This window comes from Sparus aurata, chromosome 17 (assembly GCF_900880675.1).
Source record: "Sparus aurata chromosome 17, fSpaAur1.1, whole genome shotgun sequence".
NCBI lineage: Eukaryota > Metazoa > Chordata > Actinopteri > Spariformes > Sparidae > Sparus > Sparus aurata.
Genome location: NC_044203.1, coordinates 14,784,546 through 14,798,226, shown reverse-complemented (window position 1 = coordinate 14,798,226; position 13,681 = coordinate 14,784,546). Strand labels below are relative to the sequence as shown.

The following is a 13,681-nucleotide window of genomic DNA, read 5'->3' as shown; positions in this document are numbered from 1 at the left end:
AAGCAGGTTGATCTCTGTGTGTGGTATCTCCTAATTGGGGATCCAATACAGCTGTCTCGTCGCTTGCATTTCCCTCATTTTCCCTCATCTCTGCCAGTTAGACGCGGGCGAACACAGAGGGACGACTGACAGAGTGCGGTACTTCAGAAGTTATTCGAATTCATTCCCCATATGTAGTATAACACGCTCAGGCGCCGTACAGAAATGAAGTGTTTCCATGAGGAAAAGGGCAATGCGCTGTGAATTCTGAAGATGGCTCGGCGTTACTGAAACATTAAGTTGATCCGCCAAAAAAGGGTTTTCCGTTAAGCTTAAATCAGTAGCTGCAAGGCACTCTGGCTAAGTGTTGCTTTCAAGAGTTGGTAGTGCAGCAGTAGGGTGATAAAGGGGGTAAACTACTGTCGGACTACAGATTCGTGGTCATTTTTTATTTCTGGAAAAAAAGCAGTATTGTTCATTTACATTCCCTATCAATTCATAGACCCATAGATTAACTGAAACAGCTGTCCAATGCAAGTATCACAGTGTTTATAGTGGAGCTGGACCAGAATATTCCACTATTGGGATATTCATTTGGTTTTAAATTTGGGGATTTATGCATTGTGTTTTTTTGTTTGTTTGTTTGATTCTTGTTTTTGCTAAATGTAGACCATTAACCAAGGCAAACTGCAAAATAGCTGTTCTCACAGAAAGTGCATACAACAGGGTTTCCCTTTAATTTATTTTTGGCAGCCGTCCACAATATCAAAATTGCCAGTTACATATTTATTTTCTATTTTCAGATATTCTTCAAATAATTGCTGTTGATCACTCCGGAGCCCTAAATAATGGTATTCAGGACAGCCCTTCTTTATAGCAGATGCAAATTTTGCAACACTGACCCCTAAAAGGCCTTTTAGTTTAGTTGATGCTTCTATTTTCTTGCTTATTTTCCTTTAATCTGATAGCACTATAGGGTAGAGTGTGAACTATTGCCATAAAGATTTATGTTGGAGCAGATAGCTGGGTATTACTCTATTTCAAATACAATGGTGGGTAAATTGGGTTTAGATGAGTTTAATCTCCACTACATGCCTGGCCATAACTCCTCAGAGAGCTCAATACCTTCTCCATTTAGGATCCTAAATATAAGATCTTTTTATCAATAGAATTACGGTGAAATACGCATGACAAAGGAACATGACTGTTGACCCTAAGAGCCAGGTAGTGCTAGAAAAAGAACATTCATCAGGCATATTGTCCGTCAACATTGGAAGGCATTTGTGTTTGTAGCTCGCAGCTACACTCGGTTGAGGCATGAAAAAGGCAGTCGTCAAAGAGAGGGGGAATGCTCAGTGCTGGTTCAAACGGAGAAAAGCGAGCATGCTTTTTGACAGTCTCTCCTGGAAGGCATTCACAGTGATGCACTTGGCCGTAAGCAAAAAAAAAAGGTGACGGGGAAAAAAAGGTGACAGATGAAAAAAGGGAGCTTAGAGTGAGAACTTCAAAACCCTCCTCACCTCCAAACAGCTGGTCAGTGTTTGAAGCGGATTTTAATGTTGGCTCATCAGATTCAGAAAAGTTACAGAAATCGCTGAATACAGGCCTCCCTCATTCTAATGTTGGGAAGGTTTTTTTTTTTTCCGATGGGAGGAGGTTTCTAAAGTTATCAGATCATCTCACAAGCACTAATGATGGGCATACCGGCAGCTTCACTCTGCTGATTTGCAATTCATTCCTCTAGTTGGGTGCATTCCTTGTAACATCCTACATAATCAGAGCAGCAGAGAACATCAATAATGACACGTCTGTGGTACACCTACACAGGTGATACCCCCATTTGGGATGATTAGCACTCTGCTCAGGACTGTGTGGGCACATGCAAAGTATTTGTTGCACCAGACAGTGTCAGAGATTTTTAGCATTCTTTTTAGTGAATTAAGTTGGATGACTCCCAGAATAGATTTGTTCACCGGCGGATAGGTCTAAGGCCATGTCAACACGTACCAAAACGATTTTCTTCCTTGGCATCGTTTCAAGAATATTTGCGTCCAAATGGATCCATTGTAAACGACTCAGCACGCTATAGTTCATATTCCAGGCCTATAGGTGGTGCTTGAAATTCACCAAAAACTGAGAAGAAGAGATGGAGCATGCACACAAAGCTTGCGTGCTGTATACAAACAGGCAGTAGAAGGAGAAAGCCATTCGCGGTGGATCTAAAATGAGCATAATATTTTGCCCTAGTAAACCTAATAGTCTCAATATCAGAACACAAACATGTAAGTCCGCTATTGTTGTTGTTGTTGTTGTCATGAGACGTCGTGGGGTTAAGAGGTCGAAGGCTAGAGGTCGAGGGGTGGGGCGATGGTGTCATCGATACACAAAGTATACGGATTCACTGTCCAAACAAAAATGCAAGGGCGGCGTTTACGGATTTTTTTGCCCTGAGACCAGGTTTCAAAAAAGTGCATTTACAGCTTCCACGAGGACAATCGGCCAAAACGGTGCAAAACGTGCGTTTACACAAAAAAAGAGTTTTTGCGAGTTTTTCTAAATTCATAAAAAAAAAATAATAATTTGAGTTTATAAAAATGGAACTGTATACATATCTATAATACCGTGACAACGGGCAAACTCCACCACAGCTACTAGTAGGGCTGGGCGATAAATCGGTAAAATCAATTAATTTCGAGTTTGTGGTTCAGGACGATTTAAAAAAAATTAAATCGATTTTCTCTTTAACTTGCTCTGCCACCGGTCCCCATGGGCTCCCGAAGTTCATAGTTGGCTCCGCCTTCCCCCTGCATTTACTTTCCACAGAGAAACAAACACAACAACATGGCAGCAAGCCAAGAGCTCGTTCCTAAAAAGGCACCGTCTCGTCAGTAGTTTGGTTTTGTAGTGTCAGACCTCGAACAAACCACCGTCCGCTGCAAAGGTTGTTCAAAGGCTGTTGCAACTAAAGGCAGCGGACCGACACATTTATTACAGCATCTCAAACAGATGCATGTATCAGAGCGGGACACTTGTTGTTCACTACGAGATGTACAAGACCGTTGCAGCCCACAAACACATGCTTAAAAGCAGCCAACATTAGCAGAATCATTTAATCATTGTGTCCCATATGAGAGCAAAGGGGCTCGGTGGACAGCTTTTACGGATGAAGTCACGTTGCATATCGTTAAAGATACGGTGCCTGTATGGAAAAGCCGGAGGTTCATCCACATGCTGAAAACATTCAACCCCATGTATGTGCTACGGGACAAAAGCATTTTATCAAAAAGGGACACATTTTTTTCAAGTGAGTTTGAAGGTGCACTGTTCCAAATGGCAGGACAATTTTGTTTACAATAAAAGCATTAAAATAAAAGCAATGTTTTTGATCATTTCTTTGTCATTTACAGTTTTTAAGAAGGAAAAAAAAATATTAACATTGAAAATCAACTTTGGTGTGAAAAAATCAGAGATTACATTTTAAGGCCATATCACCCAGGCCTAGGTACTAGACAGAACTTGAGGTGAGATTGTTTTGTGTAACTACTGTTTCAAACTGTCAAACTGGTTTTGTCACTGATATAATAATCAGACTATGACAGAATAAAAAAGTATTTATTCCAGCTGTTTTAAGCACAGCTCAGTATCATAATGCCATACTTTGCTGGTACAGTTAACACTTTCTTTTCATTTGCCCGCTGGCTAATACTGATTTTCCATCCTCATATTTTTTGGGGACGTCGATAAAGGAAACTATCACTCTGAGTAAACTTTTTGTTCTGTAGAATAAGCAGACGCCCACCATCAATTATTGCTGCAAGCTGAATGTTGGGGAAGTATCACTCAAATACATTCTTGTCCATTAAACAGTGAGACGATTAAAGGTGGAATCTGTCTCTGGAATATCAGATGATACATTTCGGGACAGAGGGCTATGCGGAGGATTCAGGTTTCATATCAATCAGCCGCTGCCAAAACATCAGGCACATTCGGGCAAAGCTTTTCAAAATTCAAATGAGCCATATTGAGATTTATTTTAGAACGACTTTGGAATTTGTAACTCGGCTGCTGCTGATTAATGAGTGATTGTGAACTCATTCAGCGTTTCATATTCTTCTTCAGTGATTTCTCAGAAGTGGCTTTGAGTGGTTAATGCTCATCTGTCCCCTTCATTTAACCAGGGGGATGGATGGATGGATGGATGGATGGATGGATGGATGGATAGATGGACAGATAGATAGATAGATAGATAGATAGATAGATAGATAGATAGATAGATAGATAGATAGATAGATAGATAGATAGATAGATAGATAGATAGTGTTGGATCTGGGGAAAGCGTGACAGAGAGGCAGAAAGACAACAAGTGTGAGCAAGAGAGAGAGAGAGAGAGTGAAATTGCCCTTGTGCTCTGCTTTGGATTCCGCTCACGTTCTGCTCTGTCCCCAGACGTTAAAAGTGTGTCCATAGTTTGGGCGACCGGGGGAGTGATTGGAAATGTCAGCTGACAACAGCACTTTTCACTGACACTCTGAGAACTGGCACAGAGACAGAAAAAGGGAGGGAGCAAGGGGTGAGGGATGGATGGAGGCAGGGAGGGAGGGAGGGAGGGAGGAAATGAGGAGAGTGACAGAATGGGAAGGGAGAGGATGGTGCCGGTGGGCGGGCTGGCACACGTAAAAAAAAGAAAAGCCCCGCTTGGTAACAATAAAGATGAGGATGACATTGATTTGAAAGAGTGTGTGCATGTGTGTGTGTGTGTGTGTGTCTGTGTCGAGGGACTGTCCTTCCGTTATCCATTGTCACTGTGTGCATGAATGAGATGCCTGTTTGTGTGTGTGTTTGTGCGCGCACATGCATCTATGTCGTGTCGGTGAGTGACGGGATACTGCCAGTCAGTCTATTTCGGAAAGCCGGAGAGATTTGGAAACCCAAGGCTAAGACTGCTGCCCAACAGCACACACAGCAGCCCCCCCACCCCTCTCTCTCTCCCGCTCTCCCCAGCTGACCTTTCCTAAATGTTACTGGCCACTTGGCACACTGACTGGGCCTCTAATGAAACTTTTATTGGCCCCCATTTTTCACCCTGTTTCTCCAGAACGCCTCAAGGGCTAAGCTGAAATACAACGGGCTTGAACTGCAGCTGACACGCAGAAGGGCAAGGTATGGTGAGGTGTGTGTGTGTGTGTGTGTGTGTGTGTGTGTGTGTGTGTGTGTGTGTGTGTGTGTGCGTGCGATAGTCAGCTCCTCTGCCTCTTTCTTTAACTGAAAAAACATTAGATCAATTAGAGATGTTTATGTGATCATTTAAGTCCCTTTCCTGCTGATTATTGAGCTCCACATATCATTCTCCACGTAGGTTTGATAACAGCAGGTAATAGCTGTAAGCAAACAAGACCCTCTCCTGGAGCGCTGCTTTATCGTTTGCATTACATTCTGCGTCGACTCTGCTTGCTCACACGGGGACAATTGACCGTGAAATGTAGGTTCGGCTTTTAGCGTCGAGGGCGAGAACAGGATGAAGTCGCTACAGTCAAGGAACCATCAGGACAGCCACATCATTCACCAAGGAGAGGAGGTACGCTCAGCTGTGTTTCTGTGGGAGTAGGCTCTCCTTCTAGTGTCATATCAGCATGCTAGCGGAAATGCGTCATTGGCACTGATCTGCTCACACCCTGTGGTGTAAAAGTGGTTTCCACACCGCTACTAGGAATGTTATTAAAAGGTGTCGATGAAGTATTTTTACCCGCAATTCCTATCCAAGCTGAGTGAGCAGCTGATATTCAAGTGAATAGAATCAGTCCAGTGTGGTAAGATGTGTAAACACTGCATTGCTCATAGTTTTGGTTGAAAGTCTCACTAAGTTAAGTTTCATTTTGTAATAAGAGGAACATCTATAAGACACCTTCTATTTTTCACATTTTTATTAACTCAATCTGCCAAGGAAGACCGAGTTAAACGACTGAAAGCAGCACAACAGAACACCTGTCAGGTGGATCTTGCTGTGGGACTGTTTTTGTCAGATACTGTTTCCAAAGTTAAAAATCAATTTTCAATCTCAATGTTGACAGTGTTTTTTAAAAGAGAGCACTGGGACATTTGGAACACAAACTGCGTGTGACAACTGATGCAGAGAGGGTGAAAATAATCGACAGATCAGAATTCGTTTAAACTCGGGCAATGAAAATGTGCTAACCAACAATCAGAAGTGGAGACAAATGCATCGAAACGATCTTGTGATAAATTACAAACACCTACTACCTAAATGTTTCAAAATAAAATACCGGTGTGAGTTATTTGCAGTTTAAAAAAAACATTTGATCAAACTAACATTATCACACTTTAGCCATTTTGGAGCCTCCATATGGGTTGGATTTTGTTCGGCCAATTCTTTAATTTTGCGTTATTTATCTCTTCTTTTAACTCACAGTGTAGCCTTTTCTGATTTTACACCCAACATAGGTCGTATCAGTGGCAAAAACTGTTTTCTAATGGACTAAAAATTTCCAACATATTTCATATATAATTAATGATTAACCGATAACCCATTGTTAAGACAGCTGCCTTTCAATAAAAGAAATTGCTTTAAATTTGCATCCCATCAGCCGTAACATAGCTGCTGGTGAACGATGAGTGCGTCATCTTCATTAGCTCCAACAACAATCCTCCAGATCAGATGAAATGTTTAGAGCAGACGTATTCAACTGGTGGCTCGCGGGCTGATTGCAATGTTTGTTTAGAAACCTCATTCTGGCCCTTTGATTCATTTGGTAGCAGGCTAATTAGCCCACTCTTTAGTTTGTGCTCCGCAGAAAAAATAGCCTCATTACATGTAGAAGTTTTTTACCCAGGCTGTTTAAGCGGGGAGAATTTGTGAGTATCAATATGACAACCTACTTCAGAGAAAGGAGTTTTTTCCTGTCCTTCCCTTTGCTACATAAAGAGCGCATTTTTTAAGTGAAAATTACATTTATATTCAGACAAATTTTCTATTATTATCATTGTCATGCCTCAAACGGTTGGCATATGCGAAAAAGACTGAGGGGTCAATTTCCTAAGTTGAGGGATAAAAAGGATGCAGTGTATGTGTTTCTGTCCTTGTGCAGCATGTGTGTGTCGATGACCCGAGTGCTGCAGGGAGCGGATGGGTTAGGCCCAGCTGGGTTGTGTTTTTTCCTCCGAGGAAGCACAGGGGAGGGACAGAGAGGTCAAGAGCAAACTGTTGATACTCATTATAAGCTGCTGCTGGACTCACGCAAAACTAATTACCACAAGCTGAACTGAACGGGGCACAGGAGTGACTGGAGCTCAGCGGCACTGACGGATGCATCCGCAGAGCAGGCGCAGGGGTCAGATAAAGTTGAGCAGAGTGGAGCAGAATAGAACTCACGGCTGGCAGAGTTTGATGAGGTCCTGGTCGGTGGTGGCCGGCGGCAGGCCTCTGATGTACAGGTTGGTCTTACTAAGCTGCTCCGCTAGCCCTCCTCCATGACCACCTCCTCCTCCACCTCCACCACCTCCTCCTCCTCCTGTGGTGCCAGGGCTGGGCGGAGCCATGGGCTGAGGGGGAGGAGCATAGGACTGCTGTAGAGACAAAGAGGGAAAAAGGAAAAGGTCACTAAAGGTCAGAACACGATCCGTCTTTGCTTTTTTTTCTGTGCCAATATAATCACAACTGTAGTGCTCTCACAAAGAGTTCTGCCACTCAGTCCTAACCATCACACAGAACATCATCTTTCTGCACTCACACCCTTTTGCATAATCTCTTCCTTCACCAACAGGAAGCACATCAAATTAGGGAGGCAGGATGTGCGTAATTAGCACTGTGCATTATGAGACCAAGTCTTTCTACGGGAACATGTATCAGAGATGTTATGAGAGAGGATACAAACAACTGAGGAGCATTTTTTCGAATAGAGACATCATTGATGAAGGAGATGGCACATGTCCCACCCAATCATCTGCTTGATTGGGTGTCGCCGAAACAGGAAACATATCCAGCCAATCGTGCTGATGCACTGACAGCAGCTCATGGTTGAGATTCATCACAGTTTCAAATAATTTGGTGCAGCTGTAGACGGACCTCTAATAAGCACGGAAGGGGAAGGATATCACGCTAATGTCCATCAAAAGAAATTAAAAATCGCTGTTAAACTCTTGCATTTCAAATGTAAAAGAAGTTAGTGTCTTGAAATCTTCGGCATGCGTGGTAGAAGTAAAATCTGCAGGAAAACGCCTTTTAAACCCTACGTTTTTCAGCTTTTTAAGCGTTTTTTGTCGTATTTGTGATGTCTTGGCTCTCTCCACAATAATTTGGATATGGGCCTGGTCTTTGTAGCCTGAAATAACTGCCCAGGGCTGATGCCAAGATGGCTGCTAAGTGGGTAGACTTGCCTATAAGTATTTTGCATGTATCCATATCAATATCACGCCGTGCTGCATCCTAGCAGCTGTGGAATTCACCAATTTTAGGCTAGCGTTATCGACAATTTAGCCAGTTTCATTACTTGACCTGCTGTGACACTTTCAGCGCAATATGTGACGTATGTAGACCACTCGTGGAGCAAATGTGCGGTGGAACGTATTTTGAAACTGGCTAAACCTGCAGCGCAAGTACAACGTTTGATTCGCAGTTCAAAACAAGATGGTGAGCTTTCGTTTCAGGGATTGTGTCATCAGTTTTTGGAGTTGGCGACACTGTGAAACTTCAACTTTTCATGGAGTTTGGAGTTTAATTAACATCTACAGACTAGAGTAAGCCAAATAAAGTCCCTATGCAACCACCAGCTGGTGGTTAAATGCCAGCAGAGTGATCGAGACCCCAAAGTGGGAGTGGGAGTCAAGTGTTGACGGGCAGAAGCTGCTGAGTGCGTGGCTTGTCACTGGTGTGTGCATTTGCGAATTACATACAGTAAAAGGCCATTTAATCTAAAAGTGAATCCTAAACTGTCATTTAACTTGTTTTCTTTTGCAAGGGGACTCAGATCAAAAAGATAAAAAGCAGTCATCTTGAATCAAACATCATTGTCTTGATACCAGTGATCTTCCTACTTCAAGGTACCGTCAACTATTTCTGAAACAACACAAGACCACATTGGGTACATTTACTGGGCTTTAAGAGGTTTCTGTGAAGTATCACATTATGGATGCACAAACCAGGCCAACAATCAAGTGTTTAATCCAGGCCTGCACCCTTTATCACCCTTAACATACTCAAACGTTTCCCTATCAGCCTGCACTGTCCAATTACACAGCTCAATGCTGACTAAATGACTTAATAAGATGACCACTTCTGGCAGGGAGGAAGGGCAGAGCAAAGATTAATGATCGTGGGAACCGATGGAGTGCACGCCCACCCCTCACTACCCCTCGATCTTAGGCAAATTATTAGGTTAAATTTGGAGCTAGCAAACAAGCCAGATGGGTCATACGACAACAGCGTTCCAAAAACTCTGTCTGCTTCCTTGATGTTTGGGGCAAAGCGGCCACGCCGGCTCAACAAAGTAATCTGGTCTCGGCTCCGGGGACTGTGGGGAAGTGGTTCAAGACACTGCTGCAGTTTCAGATGATCACAGGCCAGCTCTAGTGTGTGTCACAATGACAAGTGAGGTAGACATGGTGAGACAGTGGAGGGAGGGAGGGAGACAGGTGAGAGGAGAAGCACGTCTGTGCCTCGATGTATACTGTATTCGGAGGGGATGTATGTGCACCATACAGAAAATGCTAACAAGCGCGTGTGAGTCGGTATTTGCGATAATGACAGGCTGTCACCACACAGCGACGTGGAGCCCGAGCCGGCTCTGATATTAATCCATTACCTGTACTTCCCTCGACTGGCAGACTGCGCTAACAGGACTCAACACACGCACGGCAGACACACAAATGGGGATGGTGCCTGTGGAGCAGTGTCATTTACAGGCCAGTGCCTTACACTAACAGCCCAGAATGAGCCTATATACTGCAACAATAACATGACAAAGTACAGAGATGAAAAAAAAAGCCTACACTGGGCAACACTTCATTTTAATGGCCGTGACAAATCCTACTATGTGTTGCGAGTGTCTGGTAAAAAACCCTTACACTCGCAGTTTGGTATTTTATTTACAAAATTATCTCCCGATACTCTGCTGACTGTGACAACATTGTTTCTGGATCTGAAAGCTACCGACCCTACAAATGTATTGAAACCAACAACTGATCATAAATCAAGCCAAGACATTTTGTTAGTTTCAGTTTCTCACGTGTGTATATATAAACGTGCTGCTTTTCTTTGAAATAAATCACTGCAACCTGAATATCTTTGAGTTTTGAACAGCTGGTGTGATAAAACAAAACATTTAAAAAATAAATAATCATCTGCTCCGTCAATTTGTGATTGGTATCTTTCACTGTATCCAACATTTTATAGACCAAACTATGTGTCTCAATAAACATTTACTGATTAACAGTACATATCAGGAAGCATCGTCATTTGTTAATCTGTTGCAGCCATAACTGTCACTTTCTCTGTCATCTGTGTATGAACAAGACCAAGCTTTTTTTTCCTGCATAGAAAAAGGCAGCGCTCTTATCATTTGAACAGAGGCAGTCGATCAACGATGTGGGGGCACCAACGCCCCCACATCTTCCAGCAAAACAAAACGTTGGGTTGTAAGCTGAACCTGGCTCAACTTTCGCAACACAACCTGATTTCATCCAGCAAACGAATCAAATACATGCAAACACATTCCTGTTCTGTAGATCCCTTTGTAATGTGGAAGCCATGTTCCATTTAGTTTGGAGCCCAACTGACATACAATGGATATATTCTGATAATTACATTGTAGGGATCAGTGCAAATAATGTGTGTATATCAGCCGATATATCAATATGGGACTTTTTCAAGTCCTAATATCGGTATCCACATCAGCCCCAAGAATCAAGCCTGAGCCTGAGCCTAAGGTGCTGGCAGCACGTCCTAACACAAGGCATTATGAAAACTGTCAATTTATCGTCCATATGATATCAAACTTTATTTGATAATGAAGCCGAATGTTACCTGACAATTCTCTGTTTTACCAGCATGTTGTATGAACTATACTGCGGACTGCAGTCTTTGTTGAAAGTGACATTCAGGCATTTTGTCATAGACAGCATCAGTTTCAGTTTACTCCTAACTCAACGACAAAAAAAATGAGAGATTTTGTCATGAATTCTGGGAGATTTTTCTCGCTCCTAATCTCCTCACTGTTGTTGCCTGCAGGTGCTGTAGTGGCTTTGACCTTAAGTTTGTCGGTGTTAAGTAACTATTATTATAAATTATCCCGTCACTTCAAATTTTTACAAGAAGCATGAATGTCACTCACCTTACTCTAATATCATTATATAGACTGACCTCTCAGCACCCCCGACTGTGACTTACTTAAGCGCATCGATCTGTTACTCCAACTGGACTTCCTGGATCATACCAACCTGTACCTTTAAGAACATGCCCTACTAATTCAGCCCCCTCTCGCCAAGTGCCGTGAGCCGCACTAGCCACACTGTGAGCTTGTGCTGCTCTGAGCTGAAAACCGAAATATGTCAACCTGCTAGGGGAAGAGTATTACTATCCAGCTTGGTGCCCATTCATGGTCCCCAGAGGAGCATCCATGTAGCCATGCTGCTTGCTTTTCTTAAAGATACCAGCATTTCCTGAGAAAATAGTTGCAATGTGTCCATATAATTAGCGTGAGTAATGGCAAGAAGAGGTGATCGTTCAAATTCTGCAACTGAATTCTTACTAAAAACAGATTTTCATTTGTTAGAAAACAGACACGCTGAGCAGAGGATCCAACTCCAAACTCCTCCGGAGGAGCCGCTCAGTGCCCAGCGGTGTGGGACATGCACCGAGAGGCGTGTGCGTTTCATGTGGCGTCTGTGATCATGATAATGAAAACCTCACGGCTTCAAAGCCCGAACTGCGCTGAGGGCTGATTTGATACGAGCCTTTTAACAATGGGTTTGTTTACCGACCTCCTCTGAAAAAAAAATAACATGGAGACATGTTTGAAGGGAAGTGTCAGATTCAAAATAAGATACCCAAGGCTTCATCTCAAAGAGAAGTATCACCTGAATGAAAGCCATAACATGCCTCAGATAAGACACATTTCACACATGGCATGCTTACAGACACAATGCCCGTCATGCAATATATACACACACACAAAAGCATAGCCGACTGTCAGCATTTACCCATACACACGCTGTCAGTCTTATCTGCGTGCATTCATCTCATACCAACATGATCGGAAGCACAAAAGAGGACTTTTTTCACCCGCACACACACACACACACACACACATCAGATGTCCAGGTATGCACAAATGTACATCTCCTTCTTTCCTCTCGCTCGCTGACACAGCACACACACAGACACACACACACCTGATCAAAGGCCTTGCCCAGGAAACCTCTTTCAGCCAATTTGTGCAGCTGTCAGGGTCGGGGCCGATAGTGAGCTGTGTATGTAATGTGTCAGAGACTGTGATAGGGAAATCCTTTGAAACATTGAATTCTCCCTCTCTCTCTTTGGCAACCACGCTTTCTCCTCTCTCCTCGCTCTCTCGCTCACTGTCAAATTCGACTCAACCATCGCTCAATCTCTTGCTCTTTTCACCTCTATCCTTCCATTTCCCGCACACTCGCTCCATATTTCTCCCTGCCTCCTCTCCTCCTCCCGGTTTCTCTCTTTTAAGGATTACTCTGCTCTCGGAGTGTGTGGACTGAAGGCTGCCTCTCAGCTGGTATTGTTGACACACTTAGTACAGTGGAGCAGCTCTCGCAGTGGGAAAAAGGCTCAGAGGCAGCGACACAAACTGTCACACAAAGCAAACACAGTCGCTGGGTTTTTTGTAGATTTCACGCATGGCTGAGCCTGTGAACGGCAACACGCCGCAAAAAAAAACATTGCTGCATGGTGTCATATATGTGCATGCTGCTGAGTATCTGATGAGCATATATTTGACTGGAAAGGGATTTGCAAAGAGGACTGACAACAGAGAAACAAAAGCATATAAATCATGTATTGCATATATGTATTTCATATATATGTATTTCATATATATACATATATACATACATACATACATATATACATACATATATATATACATATATACATACATATATACACATACATACATATATGCACATACATACATATATACACATATATATGTATGTATATATATATATATGTTATATATATTATATATTAATATATATATATATATATATATATATATTATATATATATATATATATATATATGTATATATACATACATATATATATATATATATATATATATATATATATATATATATATATACACACATCACTAAGTAAACTAAAATATAAAAGCTAAATTACCAATGTAGATGCCTCCCAAGAGTTAGAATCAGTGCTAATACATTTTGATTTTGAAGCTGCTCTCGTGGGTTGTGGAGGCCCAACACCTGAGTCAGACACTTTTTTCAGATGGATAATATCATTGAATCCAACAAATAATGTCTCAACCTTGAGCATGCTGGCTCTCTGAACTGCTTCCTGTGTTCTCTGTACTGGGCTGTTTACTCAGTTGGCATCATTTTGTTCAATAAAAAATAAATGTGGAGGGAAAAAAAAACCTTTTCAACCAAGGTGGTTCAGGTGTTGTTTCGGAACAAGTTTGACAGCATAAGGG

The 13,681-nt window shown here is 42.4% G+C and overlaps 1 protein-coding gene across 2 annotated transcripts in view; it reads right to left on the bottom strand.

Moving 5' to 3' along the window:
- LOC115567429 (RNA-binding motif, single-stranded-interacting protein 3) overlaps positions 1–13,681 on the bottom strand; it is a 138,027-nt gene that overhangs the window by 92,104 nt on the left and 32,242 nt on the right. For both annotated transcript variants that reach the window (XM_030394030.1, XM_030394029.1), the window contains exon 2: positions 7,367–7,560. In XM_030394030.1, coding sequence (XP_030249890.1) covers positions 7,367–7,560 — 194 coding nt within the window. The remainder of the gene's footprint in view (positions 1–7,366; positions 7,561–13,681) is intronic.